The sequence below is a fragment of the Melanostigma gelatinosum genome, assembly GCF_949748355.1.
Source record: "Melanostigma gelatinosum genome assembly, chromosome: 2".
NCBI lineage: Eukaryota > Metazoa > Chordata > Actinopteri > Perciformes > Zoarcidae > Melanostigma > Melanostigma gelatinosum.
Window position 1 is genome coordinate 7729116 of NC_136635.1, and position 23938 is coordinate 7753053.

At 44.1% G+C, this 23938-nt stretch overlaps 1 protein-coding gene across 1 annotated transcript in view; it reads left to right on the forward strand.

The window, feature by feature from the left end:
* Nucleotides 1-1596: 1596 nt before the first annotated feature.
* LOC306788297 (tryptophan 5-hydroxylase 1-like) overlaps nt 1597-23938 on the forward strand; it is a 35252-nt gene continuing 12910 nt past the window's right edge. The window contains exons 1-2 of the mRNA XM_079283763.1: nt 1597-2031; nt 7781-7974. Coding sequence (XP_079139889.1) covers nt 1917-2031; nt 7781-7974 — 309 coding nt within the window. The 5' untranslated portion in view covers nt 1597-1916. The remainder of the gene's footprint in view (nt 2032-7780; nt 7975-23938) is intronic.

The window sequence follows — 23938 nt, forward strand, 5'->3', positions numbered from 1 at the left end:
AGTTTAGTTGTATAGCACATTTCAACAACAAGGTAATTCAAAGTGCTTCACATGAAACCATTAAAAGCATCAAGGCAAAAGTAAAGGCGATTTAAAACATACATTGAAACAATAAAAACAGTCATTAAAACACAAAATAGCGTGGGACTCCAACCCCGCCTCGGGACTCTAACCCGGCCTCTCTGAGGTCTTAATCGATGTCTCTCTGAGACATTACGCTGTACGCAATCAACCACACACTGCCGCAATTCTGCAACTACTCGCACACAGTAGTAGCACAGTAGTAGCAACACCCCACTGCAGAGTCACTCTGCCACAAGTAACAGTCCCACATTCAGAACTTTACTCGAGCAAAAGTACACAAGCATTACTCACAAATCAAAACGTTATTGTGTTCGCCCGTATACTAAGAAGGGTTCGTCCTGATTTTATTTTGAAAGTCAGGACAGGAAGCGGTGGTTTCTATTTGCGCAGTATATCCACCATCACAATTGTTGTCATGTTTTCACATGGGTACATGTGTTGTTGGGCAAAGTGTCTCATAACAGAACAGATCTATTGAACACTGAAAGCCCAACTGGCTACTATTGTAGAATGTAATGATGTTATGCTCGCTGTAATTATTCACACAGCATTTTGAGCGGCATTATGTGCTTTACTTTGTTGTACACTTACTTGCGTTTATTTGATCTCACATGTAGTAGTGCAGAGTTGTGGAAACAATCATCTCCTCTTTTAGTCGATTTGTTGGTCAACTCCCAAACCAGCAACATAAAAGCTCATTTGTGTTGCATTTTTTTCCTAACCACTGATCAGTTCAGTGGTTTAGTGAAGGTTTGTGTATGTGTGTTCCAATAACCATACCTCCATTAATATGCCAGAAAAATGTCCTCATACATCGTATATCAAATACAGTTTGCCACAAATAGCAGGACGTACTGCGTCTGGTCACACTTTGCAGTACGCAAACAACTGGTGATGTCTGAGATGCCATATTTAATTCTGAGGAGAAAACGCTGACTGGGCAGAATGTTCTGTGGTCCTGTGGGTCTAACTTCAAAGGAGTCAGATCCAAAAATCTCAATCCAGCTTCAAGTCTTTGACCCAACTACTGCTTCAGCAATAGATTACAATTCCACGTATTGATCACCTCTCCATTGTTTGCAGTTTTGTCTTTGTCATTGCCTCAACATGCTATTATTGGCATTTAGATGTTGACAACTTTGCTTCGATTCATTTGTGTTCCTGATAGCTGTTGGGGTCTGGTGCCACCTCCTGGCTGGCTGAGCCCCTCACATGTTTTCCTGCCTCTCATAAGCCTGACCTGGAATCAGAGCGTTCTCCACCTAGGATAACCACACCCCCAGCTCCGGCCAAAACCGGATGCTGGCCCTCCATTGGCCAAGAAAATGCCCCCCGCTGTTTGTGAGACCTGGCTTATGAGCGCTAACACAGCTAGATTCTTCTTCTTCGCGCCGGACTCGTCCAGGCCACAAGAAGGTCCATCAGCCTCTTCCTCCAGCATCATGCTGGCAACCGAAGGCCACGAGGAAACCGCGGCCTCATCAAATCCTGTCAGGTCACATGTTACATTCGCTGGTCGAAAACAGACTGTGTTTTATTTTGAGTTCTGGATCCGAATGCGAGGACGGATAGCTTCTATCCCGTATCCCCACCCTTTTTGTGTACACAGCCGGCAGGAGGACGACTAACCCTCTTTCCTCCACCGATGATTACCGGGAGCGCTGACCACGTCGCCTCAGCCAAAGTTAAATCGCCCTCTCTGCAGCGAGGACAGTTTGAATCTGCGTCTGCTCCAGAGGGAGCCACGCCACGAACAGATCGGATCTGCGTCTGCTCCAGAGAGAGCCACGCCACCAACAGATCGCGTCTGCATCTGCTCCAGAGAGAGAGCCATGCCACAAATGGACCGTGTCGGCGCGGCGTTTGCGCGGACACGGTGCAGCCCCACTCCTCGAGGAACAAGCGATTCCCCCACGGAGACTGACCTTTTTTCCGAAGCTTCTCAAAGTAAGGTTCACGGCATCTGGGCATAGCTTAGCATAGCTTAGTTTAGCATTAGCGTAATATAGCCTATTCGCTGATGTGTTGTCATTCCCGTATCTTGTTGTGTTAAGTCACTGGCCGCGTTATACTGAGGTATTGCACAATCATCACGGACCACGGAGCTCCGCTATATTGTGTATTCCCTGCTGTAACTGCCTGCATTAGATCTGTCGCTGCGAGTGAATGTAGAGTTTGTGTATTATAACTTGAAAGATGTGATAAGGAAGCAATACGCTTATCTCACCGCAGTGATAAAGGTCTGTTTTGTTTGGGGATTATTTTCATTTCATTTTGTTCTTACTCTATTTTCCTTAAATCGGCTCTGTGAGTGAAGTGTAGAATCCCGGCTATCGTGCATAAGCGCCGTCAGTTCGCAAGCGACAACGGCAGACTTGTGCAAGATACGATCAGCGGCTCTCATTCTCACCACAATGCGGACCGCACGCAGAAGCTTTGATGATTCCTGTCTCCCTCCTTTCTCTCTCTCCCTTAACGTACATACACATAAAACCTCTCGCCTCTATTGTCCCGACACACGTGATGCGCCGGCACACGTGATTACACACAGCTACCTCTCCGCCATTTTGTCTAGGTCACTCGTGTCCGCCATCTTCGTTTGTAGTTCTAAGCTGTAGTTCTAAGGCCCGATGGATGGAATAGGTTACACCCCCTCGTTACACACACACACACACACACACACACACACACACACACACACACACACACACACACACACACACACACACACACACACACACACACACACACACACACACACACACACACACACACACATACTTACATACATATATCCTCCCCCATTTTATTAATTTGACTCTAGGTATTAGACACATAAAAGAGTATGATGGTGTTTGTTGGTTGCAATATTACTTGATTTGATCATTTATTATTTTGATTGAATAAACTCTGTTGTACTTTAAAGAGCAGTCGTCTGTGATTACTTGTGCATATGTGTGTAATGAAAACTGGATGTAGTGGCCTGTGTACGAACTTAAAACCTTCACTGTCACTGAATGTGTAGTCATACGCAGACTATTGACATTATGAGTGACTACTAGGGGTGTCACGGATCACAAACCTCACGGTTCGGATCACGGTTCAGGAGTCACGGTTCGGATCATTTTTCGGATCAACAAAGAAAATGGGAGGAGACAAACATAACTTTGCTTTCCATTTATTAATTAAAGAACTTCAAGAACACTTAAAGCAAAGAACTTTTTGCTATAGTCTTACATGCAAACAAAAATATTGAAGATGTCCAATTTGAAACAAAATGAAATAAATAAATAAAAATAATACATTCAAGAATTCTGTTAAGTTTTAGTGCAACATGAGGTATGTTGATATGTCCTTTCATCAATATTGAAAGAAAGAAACAGCCAGTGAGCTAGCTTCCACTGTTTACACTGAACTGAACTCCTCAGCAACAACTTGGGTCTATGTTTACTTCCTGTCAGGTTATGCCATTCAAATACACAACAATGTTTACCATTACTGTGACATTATTTTCAAAAAGATGAGAATATCTCCATTGTCTGGGGAGAGGGTCGACCTTTCTGTGGTGACTGGAATATTATTGGGCCTGTTTAGCTTCCACTCTGATACTTCTGTCAGCACCTGCCCCAGGTGTGTGTGTGTGTGTGACTCTCACAGAGGGGGCGTGTCTACAGCACCTGCCCCAGGTGTGTGTGTGTGTGACTGTCACAGAGGGGGCGTGTCTACAGCACCGGACTAAGAATCACTCCGCCGTGGTGAAAGCAGTCTCTGCAGTCTTTTTCTTCTCATAGAGGTCTGGAACAGCTTCATACTGAAGTGGGTGCGTGAGTGGACTTCGTAGCGTGGCTCAAGCATTTTAACCAGATTTAGAAATCCTTTGTTTTCTACACCGGAGTGTCCCCTGTCGCTGACATGCCCGATGTTTTGCCGTTGTCGTGTGTCTCTCTTTAAATAACGCCTTCATACCGTAACGGTTTCGTCCACCACCCTCATCCGTCATTATACGTTACAGGGAAGACAAAATGTTCCCAAACTTGCGACTTAAATGACGCCGTGGCTTCTGACGTTCCTCCGCTCGCCATGACTTCACCGTTAAATGCTTCTAACCTGCTCCGTTCACTGAACACACTACTGCTTTATATCTGTTCACTGACACTCTGCATTGATATTCGGGGACTTGTTACTTGAAAAGGAACAGTAACAGTAGAACTTTATTACACACTATGATGATTACACTGGAAAAAAAAGAAGAATACTCGATTGATCCGCGGTTCACGAGTGATCCGAACCGTGAGGGGTGATCCGAACCGTGAGGGGTGATCCGAACCGTGAGGGGTGATCCGAACGGATCACGGATCGATCCGTGATCCGTGACACCACTAGTGACTACTAATTATGAGACTTAGTTTTATCGTTTGGTTATTGGTCCCTGTTCGCAGGGTGGTGCCCCGTTGTTGTTAATAATCGTTAACAATTGTTACTTACATTAATAATTCTATTGATGTCAAGAATTCAGTTTCTTAAATGCTGATAACCCAAACACGCTCCTCTACGTTCCCAACATAGCACAACAGTGTTCCTTTGACTTTCCTTTGCTCTTTCTCCTGATCTTATGATGAGCCGTGACAAATGACTTTACAAGGGATTACATAGTTAAGATAGTTGATTGATCCAGTCACTGACCTGGTGCACACCCAGAGGCCAAAACGTCTTGAAGTAAAGAAATACCAGAGCAGATCATTTCATTGGAACCTATTGAAGACCCAAACTTAGTCACTACAACCTCATTAGGAATATTTAATTCGACTGTATGTCTTTAGTTAGTCAGAGTTCGAAAACCTCCTGAACCCCCTATACCTTTAATATTTTAATTCCCATGAAAAATGGTGCAAAGTCATCAAACTGCCAGAAATGCTGTCCTTCTCATCTGGTCCTGTAGTCCTCCATCCTTCTCATCTGGTCCTGTAGTCCTCCATCCTTCTCATCTGGCCCTGTAGTTATAATAATGAATAAATAATAAATAAATAATAATTCAAACCACAGTGGCCAGCAGAGCACAATGCAGCAAGACATACTTGAAATCATAAAGGGTTCATCCTCAATATATTTTTAAGACATTTTTTTTAAGAAGAAGTCATGTTTCATATGTAAAAGAGGAAATTAAATTCCATAGAGATTACCCAGTGGGGCTCAAATCATCCTGAGACGGAATATTCAGATGCTTTTCTGAAGTAAAAGTTACAATGACACTCATTTTAAAATACTTCATTGCAAATAAAAGCCCTGCATTCAAAACAAATACCTATGTGGGCATGTGTGGCATCTAATCTATAAGATTGCATCATATTTTATATTTCATAAGCACATTTTGTACGTAAAATTGAAGTGATTAGTAAATATTCCTGGCAAATAAATGTAGTGGAGTACAAAGTACAATCTTTGCCTTTGATATGTAGTGAAGAGGGAGTAGAAGTTAATTGGTTAGAAATCGACTGGACACAATGTACTGTCTAAAACTTTCCACACTGAGTAAATGAGTCTGTGAATAATATGATGGTGGTGATAATGATGGTCTGTTATACAGTACTTTGAGCAAATATATTGGGCTTTTATTTGGAACTGCATGCATGCGCAATTTAGCAGCTAGTGATGGAGAAGGGCAACTACATCTAAAGTTAATACAAGGAAAACCTTTTAGCAACCTTTCTATCATTTTTTCTTTTTTCTTAAAAGATACATTTTAAATCTGAAAAATCTAGAAGGTGATCATGCCCTATGGAGTAGAAAGATACTGGCAGACGGTTTCAGGAGGCAGCCAAACATTCAAATATATTTGAATACAGTAAACGGGGAAGTGAGCCAGAGGGAAAACAAGAACACAATGTATTATAAATAACATGATTGCATACTTGGGACACACAATTGGCTGAACCAAAATGGCAGCGAGTAAGAACGAGGTAAGCGGGGCTTAACCTGTGATTCTATCAGCTATGGTTATACATTTTGGTCCCCCACCACCCTGGTATTTTGCCAACCCATCATGCATTGAGCAAGAGACAGATGCACCCTGGATAGGTCACCAGTCTAGGTCACCTGTAGTGAGAGTGCAACTAATCTCTTGCTATAAGTACGGTATGAATCCGACTCTGACTGCAATACCAGTTGTCTAAATGTTACCTGCCACAACCACAAAGGGCCTGGGCTCTCTAATTGTGTAAACAGAGAGCAGATGGATCGCACTCTGAGATCGCTTTTCATTCAGCTTCTCAAAAGGAGAGCTGCACGGATGGTCAGATGTACCTCTCAGAAAAAAACCTCCTGGCTGCAGATAACTTGTTACTAAAGTGAACAAACCTGCACCAGTGATTCTCTTGTCAAGAGGGTTGCTGAAGGTCATATCCGGCTGTAAATGTGTTTAAATGCACCAGGTCTCGTATGGAGGCCTCCTAGAGACAGGTTACCGTTTACAGACATAAATTAAAGAACCAGATGGAGACTTCCTGTCTCTTGCTGTAATTACAATTACTCAGATGGATAACTGCGTGGGCAAAGCGGGCCAGGGCCCTGGAGTGAAGGTGTGGGGGGGTCCTTGGCCAATTTTCTTCAATTAAACAAAGATAAAACAGAAGTAATTGTTTTTGGTACCAAGGACAAACGATTGAAAATCACTGCTCAGCTTCAATCACTGATGTTAAAACCCACAAACCAAGCCAGAAATCTAGGTGTAGTTATGGATTCAGACCTCAACCTGAACAGCCATATCAAGACAATTACAAAATCAGCCTACTATCACCTGAAGAATATATCAAGGATTAGAGGACTTATGTCTCAACAGGATTTGGAAAAACTTGTCCACGTATTTATCTTCAGCAGACTGGACTACTGTAACGGTGTGTTTACAGGTCTCTGTAAAAAGTCCGTCAGAACGCTGCAGCTCGAGTCCTCACTAAGACCAGGAGGGTGGATCACATCACTCCAGTTCTGAGGTCTTTGCACTGGCTTCCTGTCCAACAAAGAATTTACTTTAAAATCATGCTGTTGGTTTACAAAGCACTGAATGGTTTAGGGCCAAAATACATCTCTGATCTGCTGCTACCTTATGAACCATCCCAACCCCTCAGGTCGTCTGGGACCGGTCTACTATCTGTTCCCAGAGTCAGAACTAAACATGGAGAAGCAGCGTTCAGTTTTTCTGCTCCACATATCTGGAACAAAGTCCCAGAAAGCTGCAGGTCTGCTGAGACCCTCAGCTCATTTAAATCAAGATTGAAGACTTTTCTGTTTGCTGCTGCCTTTAATTGAACCACATTCAATTAATATATTAATCAATTTACTGCATTTCTGCATTTTACTGGTGTATTTTATTTCTTACACTGTTTTTTAATGTTTTAATGCAATGAATGTTCTTAATTGTTTTTAAATCTCCTTTTCTTTTGCCTTATTTTTTGATGCTTTTAATGGTTTTATGTGAAGCACTTTGAACAACCTTGTTGTTGAAATGTGCTATACAAATAAACTTGCCTTGCCTTGCCTTGTACTAATATCCCTCCTGCTGAAATAAATTGCTGCTCCCTCCCCTCCTCCACAGCCTCATAAACACCACAGCATTTTACTCCGTGATACAGTACGGCTGGAAACTCACACTGGATCTGATCTGGAAAGCCTTCTACTGCTAAAAGAGACGTCTTCCTTTCAGAGAACGCATCCAGTTTCAAGCTGAGCTGTAGCTTGGGCAGAATACACAAATTGATCGAGCAACAGAATTGCAGTTCTACTTCTGATCTGGAGACAGGCATGTACGCCAAGAATTCCGAAGAACACGAGTCACGCAGAGAAGGGTCTTTTGACCCGGTTAATCCTGTTTATGAGGAGAAGCAGCACAACAATGAAGTAAGTAGCCCTGATAATGCTTGTGTTTTTTCCAGTAGCGGTTTTAGATGTTACTTTGAGGTGACCTCCTGATTGGTAAGTTAACGACTAGAGCTGGCATGGCTCCCATCAAAACTGTAAAATTATTATTTATTGTTATATTATTATTTCTCTGAAGTGAAAACAGAAATGAAGTCACTTTTTGAAGACAAAAATAATGTCAACGTGTTTTTATATCACTGGTATTATTGGTAATGGCTTTTGATTATTAAAAGGAAGAAAAAAGGTATTTGGGGAAATATCAGAAGTGCCTTTTTCATCTCAATATCTGTGTTTGACAAGAGTGCCGGTGTCACACTGTAGGGAAAGAGAGACCGATTTTTTTTTTAAGTTACATTGTAGCTGACGTGTCATGGGCGAAGTGTTGTTAGTGGTATTGAAGAGTTTGGACCGCAGCAGCTCTCTAACCAGCGGTCCAAACTCTTCAATACAACCAACGTTTACATGCTGTTTGATGTGCTGCAGCTGACCATCTAATTCGCCACTCAGCCGCAAACTGGCATTGGTAGTATAAATTTCCCCAGGGAATGTTTGTTGCCTTGATCAACAAGCTATCATGTGCAGGACAAGACTGTCCATGTTCGTAAGTTAGATAAGAAGAAGACTTTAGCAGGAAAGCTAATGTGTTGTTGTTTAAATCTTTAAGATCTTTAAGATGTACGCCTTATCAAAATAATTAAAATCAATGCAAAACTAGGGGAATCATGATCATGAAACCAAAAATATTTAAAATTCTCTCTTTTGGTTCATGAATTTGTTTGTTGGTGATTTAAAGAGATATGTATGCTGCAGCAGACAAAACAAGCTATTTAAACATGCTTATATACAAGGTTGCATTTCTATTGCCTCTCAATGGCTCTCAACATGGTGAAGGCTGAGCCTGCGGCTTGCCTTCGTTAGCTGAAAAAACAACAACAAAAAAACGATTCTTGGCCCTCAGAAACATTAAATAATATTTTTAAGTAAAATGGAACTGAAATGTATGAAATCAAATGTTTATTCATTCAAACACTTACTGCGTTAGTATAACCTGAATGTAGACAAATCAAGTAAACTTTACTTGACTGAATCCTAAAGTGACGCTCTGCGTAAGGAAACGTCACTTCACCGACGTCACACATGAACTCTGAGTGTGGACTTGGCATTTTAATCAGATTCTGACCAACCGAGCAGGACCAAGTTATAAGGTAAGTCCAATCATTTGCCATCTTAAGTAACATGTTATTTTAGAAGTATTTGTTTTACAAAGACAGATATGGTTCTTTTGGCAATTATATTTGAGAGGTTGGTGAATTTAGGTTAGCACGTGTCCGAGAATACAGAATGGCCTGCTATGTGATTTAGCACGAGCTAGCGGCTTTGGCGCCTGTTAGCATAGTTGCGCTGATAGTGAAATACAACTCGCTTCATCGCAAACGTTGCTTCCAAAGCAGACCTACGGTAGAGAACACTCTGCATGCCAAGCTGTTAGTCAGCACAGTTTTACGTGCTGACTCGCTTGACCACGTGAAAGGTAACAACACTGGTTGTAGTGCACTGCGGGGCTTGTCGCAACTGTAAGAAATTTGAGCAAAACAGGGGTGATTAGTAGATATAATAGTGTTTAATAATTCATAATTAAGGTTCATAATTAGTCATAATCATAAGGGTTTTGGGAATGCATAATTAAGATAAACATAAAGTGTTGTAGGATTATACAAGGGAGTAAGTCATAACTGACAGGATTTGAATGTGTTTGTTGCAGGCAGAGCGAGATGCAGAGACAGGCGTTTACTGAGGAGTGAGCGTAGGCAGCCAATAAAAATGGAGATAGATAAAAGGGGAGGAGTCGCGAATGAATATAAGGGAGGGGATAGCCAAGAGTTTTTTTCTCTCCTGTTATTTAGAAGTCCTGGGAAGACGTGTTGTCCTGGGACGGGGAGAGTTTTTTCATTGTTTAATATTTCAAAGATTAATGTACACCATTGCATAACTGTAATTGTAACAGCAGGATTAAAATCCTTTCTGACGGTGAACCAGTTTCGGTAACGTTTTTAGCGCCGTGTGACTGAAAAGCTATCAGTACCACGTGTGCTGGCTGCTCCACGCTCCTTGGGGGAGGACTTTTCCCTCCACAAATTTGGCGAGCTAGCCAGGAGATAGCTTGCGGGACGAGACACGGATGCTGGACGGCATCGGCCACCTACATCTCCAAGGCGCCAATACAAGGTAAGAACAGCACCTAACGAAGTCTGTCTAGGTAGTTATAGGACAATTTATTTGGAGATGTGGCCGGCCGGTGTTTGCCCTGCTAACGTGCCTTTGTTCTGTGAGGCAATGGTGTGAAAAAAAAAAGGCGCGTGTGTGAGCAGGCCGTTTTGAGCTGAGCTAGCTGCAGTTTGCAATGAGAGTATATTTGTAGCATGCATTAAAGGGACAAGTCAAGAGTAAAAGGATCCTAAGAATCAATTAAAGACAGACAGCGCTGTGTAATTAAATCATCACATTTGTACCAAGCAGTTGATTAGCTAGAGCGGGCTAGCTTTGCATCGCTCTGAGATCCTCCGGCTCTGGGGTGCATGGCTGGGTTTGTGCTGACAACTGTTCAAAAGCAGTTATGTAGCGAGGCGAACTGAGATGTTGTGGCTTTGAGAGGCTTAGGTGTGCAATCCTTTGTGGGCTTTGTCCACGAGTTTCGGGTCCCGTCGCATAAGTTGCTTAGAAAGCTAGGCTAGCGGGAGTTAGCTTCTGAGGCTGTGACTTCAGGAAAGACACACTCGCTTGTTTTGGCTGTGAATGTATAATTAGAGGGTCGTGTGGATGATTCAGAATACGTAGAATAAAGGCTTTTGGTGGTGCTAGGCGGACTGGGCGAGTGGGTGACGCTGGAAGTGTATAACTCGTGATCAAACGTAACAATGACCTCGGGTCTGGAGAAGCTAAAAGCCTGTTAACGGAGGTTTAAGGGAAAAAAACCCGGACAATAAGTCCGATAATACGTGTGACTAGTCTGTGTTTTAGCAGCGTGGAAATACGTTTAAACTGATGAATAAATAAGTCCAATAATACGTGTGACTAGTCTGTGTTTTAGCAGCGTGGAAATACGTTTAACATGATGAATACCGTTGCATGACCTGTGGTAGCTGTGTGAGGAGCTAACGTTGGCTACGACGTAGCTCCGGGTTTATTGTACTGTGTATGAAAAATAAAAGTGCTTGTAAAGAAAATAACTGCTGGAGTGTGAGAGGAGACAGAAGGCGTATGAGTGAAAATAAAGTGTGGGATTTTGGTGAAACTTGTGTGTGCGTATGCGCCATTAGAAGCTCCGTTTTTGCTGTTAGCATTCCGTTAGCATATTCCGTTAGCATTTACGTAGTATATTTGCTGGCAAAGGCTGAATGTAAACAGGAAGGTAGATAAACCGTAGAAGAAGAAAACGCCAGAAAGCAACTCCACCAACTAGTGACCAGGAGGAGTAACTGCTAGTTAATGATAATAATAATATTAAACCTAGTGTTTTGAATCTGTCATTACATTAGTACTAAAAAGGCTGACATCTGGTGGCTTAGAGAGACAACCACAGCATAGTTTTATGCCACCCAGTGGCTTCCTAGATAAATTACACAAAACAGTCTTAGAAATTCATTGTCTATGACCTTTGTGCTTACATCCTGACTTTAGTTTTAATTAAACATTATAACTTTAGTTGTTGACTTTGGTTTTAATTCAGCATTTTAACAAAGATTAATGGTTTCAGTTGTGCTCCTTCAATTCTTGAACTTAATAGTGATTCATTAGTAAATGTGATTTATTATTGTGCTGTGTGGTGTTGCTGAGGTGTCAATGATTGCAGTGTGGATTGTAATTGTAGTTTGACTTACATTGGCTTTGCTGTTTGAATGTTTTGAATACAGTTATTGAATTTTGATATTGATAATTTTTTAATTGCTTTTTAATTGATTCATTATTAATTTTTATTTAATTCTAATTCTGATTTTGAACTATTTGAATTTTGATATTGATAATTTTTTATTGCTTTTAGTAATTATTAACTTTTAATTTCATTTTTAATTTCGATTTTAAACCATTTAAATTTGATTTGGAATCGTAATCTTAATTGATTTTTTTATTGCTATTAGTAATTGATTAATTATTCACTTTTAATTTCATTTTAATTTCGATTTTGCATTTGATTTGGAATCTTAATCTTAATTGATTTTTTTTTGATTACTTATTGATTTTTTTGATTAATTATTGATTTTTTAATTTAAGCGTAATTTTGATTTTAAACCTTTTGAATTCGAATTAGGATCTGATTTTGATTCTGATTTAGGTGTTGCATTTGTTTAAGAGTTCTAGGTTCAATTTTGGTTCAAAATTTCTTCACGTATCCCGTCTTGACTAATTTTGGTACATTCACTAATTTACACAGTTCCGAAGAATCGACTTTGACGCGGACGGTGCTACGACGGGTGTGTGAACGTTGAGCTCACCTAGGAGATAGAATGGCCGTCTTAACTGCTCAGGAAATGTTGGGAAGAGCCAGAGAAAGGATGGAGGACCAAACGGTGCCCAAAGAGAGGGGAAAGGAATGGGAGAGGATGAGAAAATATCTGAAGAAGTGGCAGAGGAACGGGTGGTTTCCAACGGTGACGGCACCCACGGCTGAACACAGATGCAAAGTGTGGAGAGAAGCTGCGAAGGCTAGGAACAACGCTGTTGCAGATCATGTGGGAGCCGGTCGCCTGAACAAATTAGGTAGGAGCAGGGCCCGCAATATGGAAGAAAAGAGGTGTGCAGATACCAAGCGTCTGCTCACGTACTGGAAAGCGGTCGACCCGAACACCCTTCCAGATGCAGTAGGACTACCTGAGGTCCTGAAGGAGACTGGCTTCAAATCCACCACTACCAGACCTGACACCCCTGGCAACACAGCAGTATACCCGTCAGTGCTGACAGAAGCACATGGACAGACTGAGCTTTCCTCACCTCCCCCGCCATATGTGAAAGTGAAGAGAACAATCTATCCCTCAATCCAAGCACCTGTCTACAGAGTCAAAGGGGGAACATTGGATATGGAAGAGGAGAGTGAAGAGGGAAGCAGGTCTGGGAACGAGCTTGAAGACATCAGCTCACAGACTGACAGTACAGGAGTGACGGTAAGTACTCCAGAGAGTTGCCATGACCAGCAAGGGGCAAAGAGTGGCAGAGCTGAAGGAGAGACCTCAGGGCCCTTCGGTGATATCCAAGCTCCAGAGATGTTGCCCCGGGAACAACGTCATGACAAACAACTTATCTGGGAACAAGAGTGGTTTAGAAACCATCAAGAATTGACATCAGACAAGAAAGGAAGACAGGAAAAAAGTGAAGAGGAAAAGGAAGGGAATCTGAGGATGGGTGAGTATAAAGCAAAAGGTTACTTGTTCCTCACCCCTGAGAACAGACGGACAGCAATCGCCAGTGGCGATGAAGACACTGATGAGGACAGAAGAAAGAGAGCAGAAGGAGAAGATGGAGGTCGCTCACCTGCCAGACGATCCAGTAGGAACAGGCGTCAACCAGAGCGCTATGGAGATCATATCTATCCTGTAAGAGGTGAGATGACACCATTAGCCCATACCCAACAGTACCCCCTGCTGGTAAAATCCAACGGACAAGCTGAGTTTGTGCCATGGGGACATCGAGACATGGACGCACTGGAAAAGGCGTTGCCACCGCTGGCCGGTGGAGCCAATCCGTGGATCCGTGTCTTTGAAAAACTCACAGCAGCTGATAAATTGGCATTGGGAGACATCCGTGCCATGATAATCCGAACAGAAGGAACAGCCCAACTGAATATTTTGGAAGTAAGTACAGGAACGACCAATAGGGGGGATGAAACCTCATTTGACAACTTCCGAGGAGTTTTCTGGTCAGCAATGAGGGGCATCTGGGCCACAAAACCCAATATGAACTCTCTTTCTGGACTGAAGATAAAATCAGAGGAAGAGACACATCAGTATCTGAAAAGAGCTGAAGTAGAGTGGTTTATGGCCACAGGAGGGAGACATGACAGCGATGAGGCCACCACTGTTGTATGGCGGCACACTGTACAGCAGGGCCTGCCCCCAACAGTACGAACAGCACTGCGTGGAGTAGTGGGATTGAGTAACATGACTGATGCCATGTGGAGAGAACACCTTACTCACTACACCCAAAGGCATCTAGCGGAGGAGACAAGTGGAGAAGATGACATAAAGAGAATGACGCAGCGACTGTTGAAACTTCAAATAAAAGAGGCTGACAGAGAACTCAATAAAAAACTTCAGGACAAGAAACAGATGATAGCAGCAGAAGCCCAGCAGCCACCAACTCCAGCAGAGCCAGCCCCCATGGTGGAGTACTACCAGCCTCCGCCCTATAGAGGCAGAGGACGTGCACGTGCATCCGACAGAGGCAGAGAATATGGAAGAGGCAGAGCTTACCAAGCAGGCGGATATAGCCAACCAGGAAACAGAGAAAACCCTGACAGGTTTGGTGAATGCTACACCTGTGGGAGATGGGGCCATTGGGCCCGAGACTGCCCAAGGCAAATGGGAGGAGGAATGCAGATCAGTGCGTCACCACGACAGGCTCCATTCTCACCCCAGCGGCAGCAGTACCCAAGACCAGGACCACCTGCACCTCCCATCATGGGACCTCACCGCCAACAGATGCCCATGAGGTCACAAGGACAATGGGAGGAGGCTCACCAACAGAGTGAGTACTGAGGAGGCCCAGAAGATCCAGAAGCATGGGTGGTTTACAGGGCTCAGACAGAACCAATGGTGACCTGTAGCGTTGCCGGAGTTGACACAGAGATGATGGTTGACTCTGGTGCCGCAGCCTCATGCTTACGAAACCTAAATGGGAAAACACCCCCACTCTCGGATAAAACGATGAGAACGGTTGGATATTCGGGAAAAACAGAGGTGCAGAGATTCACAACACCATTGGAAACTACACTAGGAAGACAATGTTTGCTTCATCAATTCCTGTACTCACCCAAATGCCCTGTCAACTTAATGGGAAGAGATTTGATGACAAAGGTTGGAGCTGAAATACAATGTTCAGCAGACGGACTTAGAATTACGTTCAAAGGTCAACCACTGACTCCATGGCAGACACATGGGGGAAGAATTCTCTTCATGACAAATTCTGAACAAGCAGAAGAAAAGACTGAAGTGTTTTGGACCAGGCTGGTGGCAGGAGAGAGAGAACAGCCGAGTGTCAACAAAACATACCAAGACTGGAAGCCATGGATCAACAGCCAGGGAGCATATGGTTCCCCTATTGACCCATTCCATTGCACCTATAATTACTTGAGGACACCTGACGAAGAATATGCTGACGCATGGGAGGAAGAACGAGAAGGAGTGCAAGAGATGATCAGGATCACAGACATCTTTGTGGGTGCAGAAGGAGTTGCAGCACACTGTGAACTCACTGAAACTCAAGCACAATGGTATGAACTGCACCATGAGAGTGAACCCCATGTCACGTTAGCCATAGCAGCAGGACAGGAGGCCCGCTCACTAGGACCGATGATGAAGAGAGCCCAGGAAATAACAGACTGGTGTTCCACTGCCTCACCGCTACTTCATCACAGTCCAGACAAGACAATCTGGAAAATAGCACATTGCAGCAGGGAGAATGGAGTATCGGAGAGGCAGGAATTGGAAAGACATCACGGCCGTGAGTTGACTGACCACCCCGCAGCAGAAGACTTGTTGAATGAAATGCCAGAACATCTGTGGGCAAAAGGCGACTATGATGTCGGCTGCACTCCACACCATTTGGTAACCATAGAAAAGAAATCTGGACAGCCATCGGTGTGGAAACCACAATATCGTCTTCGCAAAGAAGCTGTGGAAGGGATAACAGCCACCATTCATGGCCTGCTTGAAGCAGGAGTGTTGAGATCAGCAGAATCTCATTGGAACACGCCCATATTGCCAGTTCCCAAAGCTGGAGGAAAAGGTTGGAGGATGGTACATGATTTAAGAGAAGTAAATCAAGCCACAAAGACGAAAGGAATTGCAGTGCCCAACCCATATGTGGCACTACAGAACATAAGCCCACAACACCAGTATTTCACAGTACTGGATCTGGCAAACGCATTCTTTTGTCTGCCACTTGATCCTGCCAGTCAAGAGATGTTTGCATTCACATTTCAGGGACACAGATATACTTACAACCGAATGCCTCAAGGGTTCAAAGACAGCCCCGGCATATTCAATGCAGCATTGAAAGACGATTTGAAGAATTTGAAACTGCCAGAAGGAGTGACCCTAATACAGTATGTTGACGATCTACTGTTGGCAGCGCCATCAGCAGAAAGTTGCCTGGCAGCAACTGGAGCTGTGCTGAGGAGAGTAGCAGAGCGCGGCTACAAGATCAAAAAACAGAAGACTCAAATTGGGAGAAGACAGGTGACATTCCTGGGAAGAGTACTCTCAGGAAACAAGAAAAAGATTTCACCTGAACAGAAATCAGCGGCATTGACCTACCCCAAACCCAAAATTGTCCAAGAAATGCTTGGATTTCTGGGATTGACTGGTTACAGCCGAAGCTATGTGCCAGACTATGTCAACCTCACTCAGCCTCTGCGTGACATGCTGACTAAAGTGGGTAACCGAAACCTGAAGGCAGAATTGATCTGGACAATTGAAGGAGAGGAAGCATTCATCAAGACCAAGCAGTGTCTGACTCAGGCAGCCGCATTAGCAGTCCCAGATTATGGATCTGACTTCCATTTAGATATAGGGGAAAAGCAGGGGGTAGTAAACGCAGTCTTATATCAGATGAGGAGAGAGGGAAGAGCAGTTTTGACTTACCATAGTTCTAAACTAGACCCCATAGAGCTAGGACAGGTAGGTTGCACCAGACATTTGGCAGCAATAGTCAGGGCTGTCCAAAAGACAGCATATATAGTTATGTGCCACCCATTGAAAATACACACACAGCATGGTGTAGTCGCCTATCTAGAGACTCAAGCCTTTACTCTAACAGCTACAAGAGGAGCTAGGGTATCAGACACATTGACACAGCCCCACTTATCCTTCACCTCACAGGGAGTAAATATGGCAACTGGATTGCCAAATGATGAAGGCACCCACGACTGTGCAGAAAGGGCTGGAAAGGAGACCAAGTTAAGATCAGACTTGGAAGGAGAAAAAGATCCAGATGCAGAGATGACACTCTTTTGTGACGGCTGTTGTTACAGAGGACCAACAGGTAATGTGGCTTCATACGCGGTAGTGGAGCAACTACCTGATGGAACATTGGTGGAGGCAGAAGCAGCAATCATTCCTCAACCTGCTTCAGCTCAACTGGCAGAAGTGATAGGGCTAACTCGAGCCCTTACTTTGGCCAAGGACAGAAGAGTAAACATCTACACGGATTCTGCATACGCTCATGGTGCAGTACACTTGGATGGACCGCAATGGCTGAGAAGAGGGTTTTTGACGAGTTCAGGAGCCCCAGTCAAACACCATGAGGCGCTGAAGAATCTATTGGATGCTGTAATGCTGCCAGCACAAATTTCTGTGATAAAGTGCAGGGGTCACTCGAGGGAGGACGATCAAGAAGCAAGGGGTAACAACGCAGCTGACCTTGCAGCTAAGAGAGCTGGAGGGTACATTGGTAATGACACACAAATGTTGGTAATAAGTGTAAACGAGCCACAGCAAGCCCCCGATGAAAGTGACCTTGTTTTGTTGCAGAAAAAAGCTGGTGCATATGAGCATTCACAGTGGTTAGCTCATGGAGCAACCTGCAGGGAAGGATTGTGGAGGTCCCATGATGGACGAATGGTTGCTCCTGCCGAGCTGGTACACTTACTAATGATTGAAGCACATGGTCCATCTCACGAGTCGAAAAAGCGAACATGTGCAGCGTTGGAGAAACATTGGTGGCATCCATATTCTAAAGAGATGGTAGAAAACTTTGTAACAAACTGTGCAACTTGTAATGGGTATAATAACAAACCAGTGTATAAGTGCCCAATGGGGAGCTATCCTGTACCACGAGCTCCTTTCCAGGAAATTTGTATTGATTATACAGACATGGGAGCAGACAACAGAGTGAGAGGGTTGCGATACATGTTGGTAATGATAGATCGGTTTTCCCGATGGGTTGAAGCAATACCTTGCCGAAATGAAGATGGTGCAACAGTGGTAAAGTGGCTCAGGAATGAACTTGTTCCGAGATATGGTCTCCCGAGAGTTATACATTCAGACAATGGCTCTCATTTTACTAATGTACACTTAGCAGCAGTAGAAAAGTGTCTAGGAATCCAACATAGGTTTGGATCAGTTTATCATCCAGTATCTCAGGGAATAGTGGAGAGAGCTAATCAAACTTTAAAAAGGAAAATTGCTAAAATCTGTCACACCACATCTATCAAATGGCCAGACGCCTTGCCTTTGGCACTAATGTCCATGAGAAATACAGAACACAATAGTACACACTTAACACCACATGAGCTACTCACAGGGAGGCCTATGTCTGGCCCACCACGGACCAGTAGTCATGGACCTAGCCTAGACTTGCTAACTTTAGAAATTGAGGAATACACAAGAGCGCTAACTAACATGAGCCGAGTTTTGTTTTCTCAGGTGACAAACGCAGAAGCAGCAGCTGACGAAAGGAAGCCGCCTCCTGTCGTGTCACCAGGCAGTCTGGTGTGGATAAAAGTCCACAAACGCAAGTGGAGTGAACCAAGGTGGACCGGTCCATGGGAGGTAGTATTGGCAACCTCACATGCAGTAAAGGTGAAAGGTAAACCTGGAGCTACTTGGCACCACCTCACACACTGTGCAGCAGCAAAGGTAACGAGTGAGACACTCGCAGAGACAGGATTGAACATCAGACAGGCAAAATTTGAAGTTAAAGACACCTCAAAAGAGGGTTTAGACAGTACTGACAATGACGTTTCCCCCACAGTTTAAGCGAGGCCTTCCATTGGGAGACTCTAGCTTCAGTAGGTTATGGAAGTCTGTAATTGCTTTCTTCCTGATTTCAGTAGTTTCCCTCTTAGTGTGGGGAATTAACCACAGACAGGAGCCAGAACACATGCATGACTACATCAGGATTCGAAATTTAGCTTCAGTAACTAATCAAACCGATCTCAGACCACGTAGAGAGGCTTCTCCGACGACACTCACCTATGAAAATGTAACTCTCACTCTTACGTTCAAAGAAGGTACAACATCAACGGTCCAGTTCGACTTCTGTGAAGTCGTTTCCTGTCCCAGGTATGAACACACCTACGGTTGGATGTCCAAGACCTTGTGCATCATAACTGACGAGTGTGGGCCCGCCACAAATAAGTATGGTAAGCTGTTATCGTATCATAACTGTGATTGTGAAGATTGGGGATGGGCAACGATGAACACAGCTGGCGGGGGTTTAGGAAAAGACCCCAACCCAGGTCTTAAAGACCGACTAAAGATGTTAAATGCCCCAGCTTCTTATCACATGTGTAGAAAAGGGGTGGGTAGATGTAATCCTTTAAGACTTACCTTAACAGACCCAAAACTGACTGACGGAGGACTTTACGTAGTACAGGGAAAGGCAACTACTGATAGTCCTGCTCCACAAGGGCTTATTAGGGTCATTGTTAAGCCTGCCAAAAAGATCATGGATGACCAGGTTCGACATACGACTGATGCAGAGAATGAGGTACCGGGGGTGGAAACTGCGATGGCAGATGGGAATTTATGGCTCCGGTGGGTACAATATACGGCTTCAAGTCAGAGAAGTACAGATTGCATTGTGTGTTCAGGGCCTAGACCCCTAGCAACACCAGTTCCTTCAAGATTTAGACCCCTAAGCCCTGAATTTAGTTGTATTTTAACTCTGTTTACTGATGACACTTTGCCCCTCCATCACACTTGTCAGGGGCTGCACTGGGATTACCCACCTGTAGAATATAATACCCCACCTCTGTTCAAGGTTTCAGAGGGTCCATTTGATTGTATAGCCTCAGATACAGCTATGGGGCCCAATGTAGGCAGTATTATTGAAGCAAATTGTAGCAACAGTCACAATGCTAGCGACTATCTATATAACAGTGTGTTAAGACAGACCGCACCCAGAGCTGATTTATGGTGGTGGTGTGGAGGAGGAACCATATATCCAATCCTGCCTAAAGATTGGACAGGCAGATGTGCATTGGTGCAACTTATATTACCATTCTATATCTTGCCTGTCAATGATGTAACATATAAAGAACTCATCTCTCCACACCCACATGCTAACAGAAGATCCAAAAGAGATGCTGGTAGGCCGAAGGGAGCCTTCGATGACCAAGTATACATAGATGGCATAGGAGTGCCAAGGGGGGTGCCGGATGAATTCAAAGCCAGAAATCAGATAGCTGCCGGTTTTGAATCTGCATTTTTCTGGTGGGTAACGATTAATAAAAATGTCGATTGGATCAACTACATTTACTACAACCAACAGCGTTTTGTAAACTTCACCAGAGATGCCATATCAGGACTGCATGCACAGCTGGCGAAGACTAGTTTAATGACCTTGCAGAACAGAATGGCATTAGATATGATATTAGCAGAGAAAGGTGGCGTTTGTCAGATGTTTGGGACTGCTTGCTGTACTTTCATTCCAAATAACACAGCTCCTGATGGATCGGTGACCAGGGCTCTGGAGGGACTGACAGCACTCAGCCAAGAGCTAGCGGAGAACTCTGGTGCCGCTGATCCATTCACCGACTGGTTGGAGAGTATGTTTGGCAAGTGGAAACATACAATTTTGTCAATCGTAATTACTCTGTGTGTTGTCGTCGTAGGCCTCCTAGTCGTCTGTGGATGTGGGTTCCCTTGCATCCGTGGACTTCTACAGGGGTTTATTGCTTCAATGATGAGCCAGACACCAGTCCAGGGCAACCAGTTATGTGTCGAGGATGAGGGAGAATTGGAGCTTCTGATGGCCACAGTCTAGATGAGGCCACCAGCGGTGCCATAGCGGAACTTCACAAGCGGTTCCTGACCATCCTCTCGGAGATCCTGAAGGACCTGATAAAGGCCCAGATGGACTTCTAACACATCCGGTGAGATATTGGAAATTTGGGAAATAGACTGATTGTTCTGGATGAGTAATTTGAGATTTTATTTTTAATTAATGGGTTATAATGGGATTTTAGGGTGTAAAGATTAAGAAATGTAATTTTGACAGGTGTAAAAGAACAGTCAAGGCTTCTCAGTATGTGTTCTCTAGCCTACAGGCTGTATCCTGATCCTGCCAGCCCCAAGACATGGAAGGCAGTGATTTTCAACGCAGTCGATCTTTTCCTCTGTTACGGATTCTATCTTTCCCTTTTTAAATTTTTTTGTCTTCCTTTTACGGACTCAATTTTTCCCTTTTTTACGGATTAAATTTTCTTCTTTGTCTTCTTTTTACGGACTCAATTTTGAAACGGACTGAACAGAAATACTTGAAATGTTATCTGTATGCATGAATAGTTTGCCTCTGTTTAGATAGATAGGGAGCCTCTTCCTGGATTGAGTAGGGGGGAGGTCTCCAGGGACATTTGAGTAACTAACGATATTTGTGTAAACTAACAACATTTAAGTACATTTGAGTAACTTACTACATTCGAGTAACTAACTCACAGTGAACTGTGGGTTAGGGGGGAATTGTAAGAAATTTGAGCAAAACAGGGGTGATTAGTAGATATAATAGTGTTTAATAATTCATAATTAAGGTTCATAATTAGTCATAATCATAAGGGTTTTGGGAATGCATAATTAAGATAAACATAAAGTGTTGTAGGATTATACAAGGGAGTAAGTCATAACTGACAGGATTTGAATGTGTTTGTTGCAGGCAGAGCGAGATGCAGAGACAGGCGTTTACTGAGGAGTGAGCGTAGGCAGCCAATAAAAATGGAGATAGATAAAAGGGGAGGAGTCGCGAATGAATATAAGGGAGGGGATAGCCAAGAGTTTTTTTCTCTCCTGTTATTTAGAAGTCCTGGGAAGACGTGTTGTCCTGGGACGGGGAGAGTTTTTTCCAAGGGGGGGGTTCATTGTTTAATATTTCAAAGATTAATGTACACCATTGCATAACTGTAATTGTAACAGCAGGATTAAAATCCTTTCTGACGGTGAACCAGTTTCGGTAACGTTTTTAGCGCCGTGTGACTGAAAAGCTATCAGTACCACGTGTGCTGGCTGCTCCACGCTCCTTGGGGGAGGACTTTTCCCTCCACACAACCCACGTCTGATTCTAGGCTTTCTAGGCTTTGTTTCACTATGCCCCGAGACGGAACGCCCTTCTGCTACCGCCGGTTAGGCTAATGCCGCTCAGGCTGCGTCATTTGCTAACACAGGCTACCTACATCTTAACCGGCTGGCACCTGCTGCTCGAGCTCGGTACCAGCTATACTGCGTCACTCACTGGCTCGTTATACTGAGGTGGCCTGAAAATACAAATAAAATGAACAAAGTAGTTCACATCTTGTCTAGGCAACCTTTCAATTTAGGTGGGTAACATAACATGTGATGAATTGCTTAAACATGCTTAAAATCATTTTCACTAGGTGGTTCACATCACAAAAGGTTCTAACCAAGGAGGAACTTCAGCAGTTGATTATTCTGGAAGAATTTAGAAATTGTGTCCCTGAAGTGGTGGCCACCTATCTGAGTGAGCAAAGAGTGACTAAAGTGGAGGAGGCTGCTGTGCTTGCCGATGAGGTTTGGCAAGGAACAGCTGATAGCAGCCCAGAAGGCTGACCCTCCTTTGGCCAAGTGTATGGTAGCAGTGTTGCCTAAGGATGAGAGTGGTACTACTCATGCCACTTTTACTGGGAGGTTGGTATCCTCATGCGTATGAGGGTTTATTCTGTTATAACAGTATGTTTTGGATGACACCCTTATGTCTGTCATTTTAAGGAAGGGAGTGTTAGAATAGAATAGAATAGAATTTATACTATCTTTATCCCTTTAGGGGGAAATTTTTCTCTGTATTTGACCCATCCCTGTATAGAGGGAGCAGTGGGCTGCCAATGACAGGCGCCCGGGGAAATTGTTACGTATGGTTCTATGTCCTGCTGTGAATGTTTGAGCTTGGGTGTGTGTGTATTCTGTGTCTTTGACTTCTAGGTGCAGCTCCCTAACGAGTGATTGAGGGCACCTGGATGAGGATGTGGTTTACCTATATAAGCGCCTCCTTGCTCCTGTTGGGCTCTGGCCATATGGCTTAAACATGTGCTGTGGACAAAGAGAATCAGGCCTTCACTGTTTCAAGCAAAGGTTTCATCCTGATTTGTAGTTGAGGAGAGCAAAGGAATTTCACACTCAGGTGTGAATTCCCCCCCCCCCAAATAACCATGGTAACCGCGGCAATCTCATTGGCCGAGAGCCAAGAGAACCCAGGACCCCTGTGGTTCAACCCCTGTTCTACAAAACTGTCTGCAGGTTCACACTTCTCCGCTTTTTCCCGTCGACCTCCGTCGAACAGGGAGCACACCACGCTCTCTTCGCCCGGACCTTCGTCCTGGACGCATGAAGACACATCGGCCTCTCCTCCCCCCTCCAGCACGACGGAGACCACGAGGAAGCAACGGCCCTTCTCCCCTACTCAAACCCTGACAAGCCATTTCGCTGGAAGAAACAGCCCGCGATAACGAATCTGCTTCAGCGATCAGTTCAGTGCTTTTTGTTTCTTTTTCTTTTGGTGCACACATTCCGGCGAAGGAAAGACGACAACGCCTCCCTCCTTCACCGACGATTCCCGGTAAGACGCACGGACCACGCCGTCAGCCGAAGTTAGATCACCCTCCCTGCCGCGAGGATAGATCACGTCTGCGTTTGCTCCAGAGCGAGCTGCGCCACGACGGACCGAAACAGCGCCAGCTCAAACGCCGCGCTGAGAAGCACCCCCCCCCCTTTCCTCTCGAAGAAAA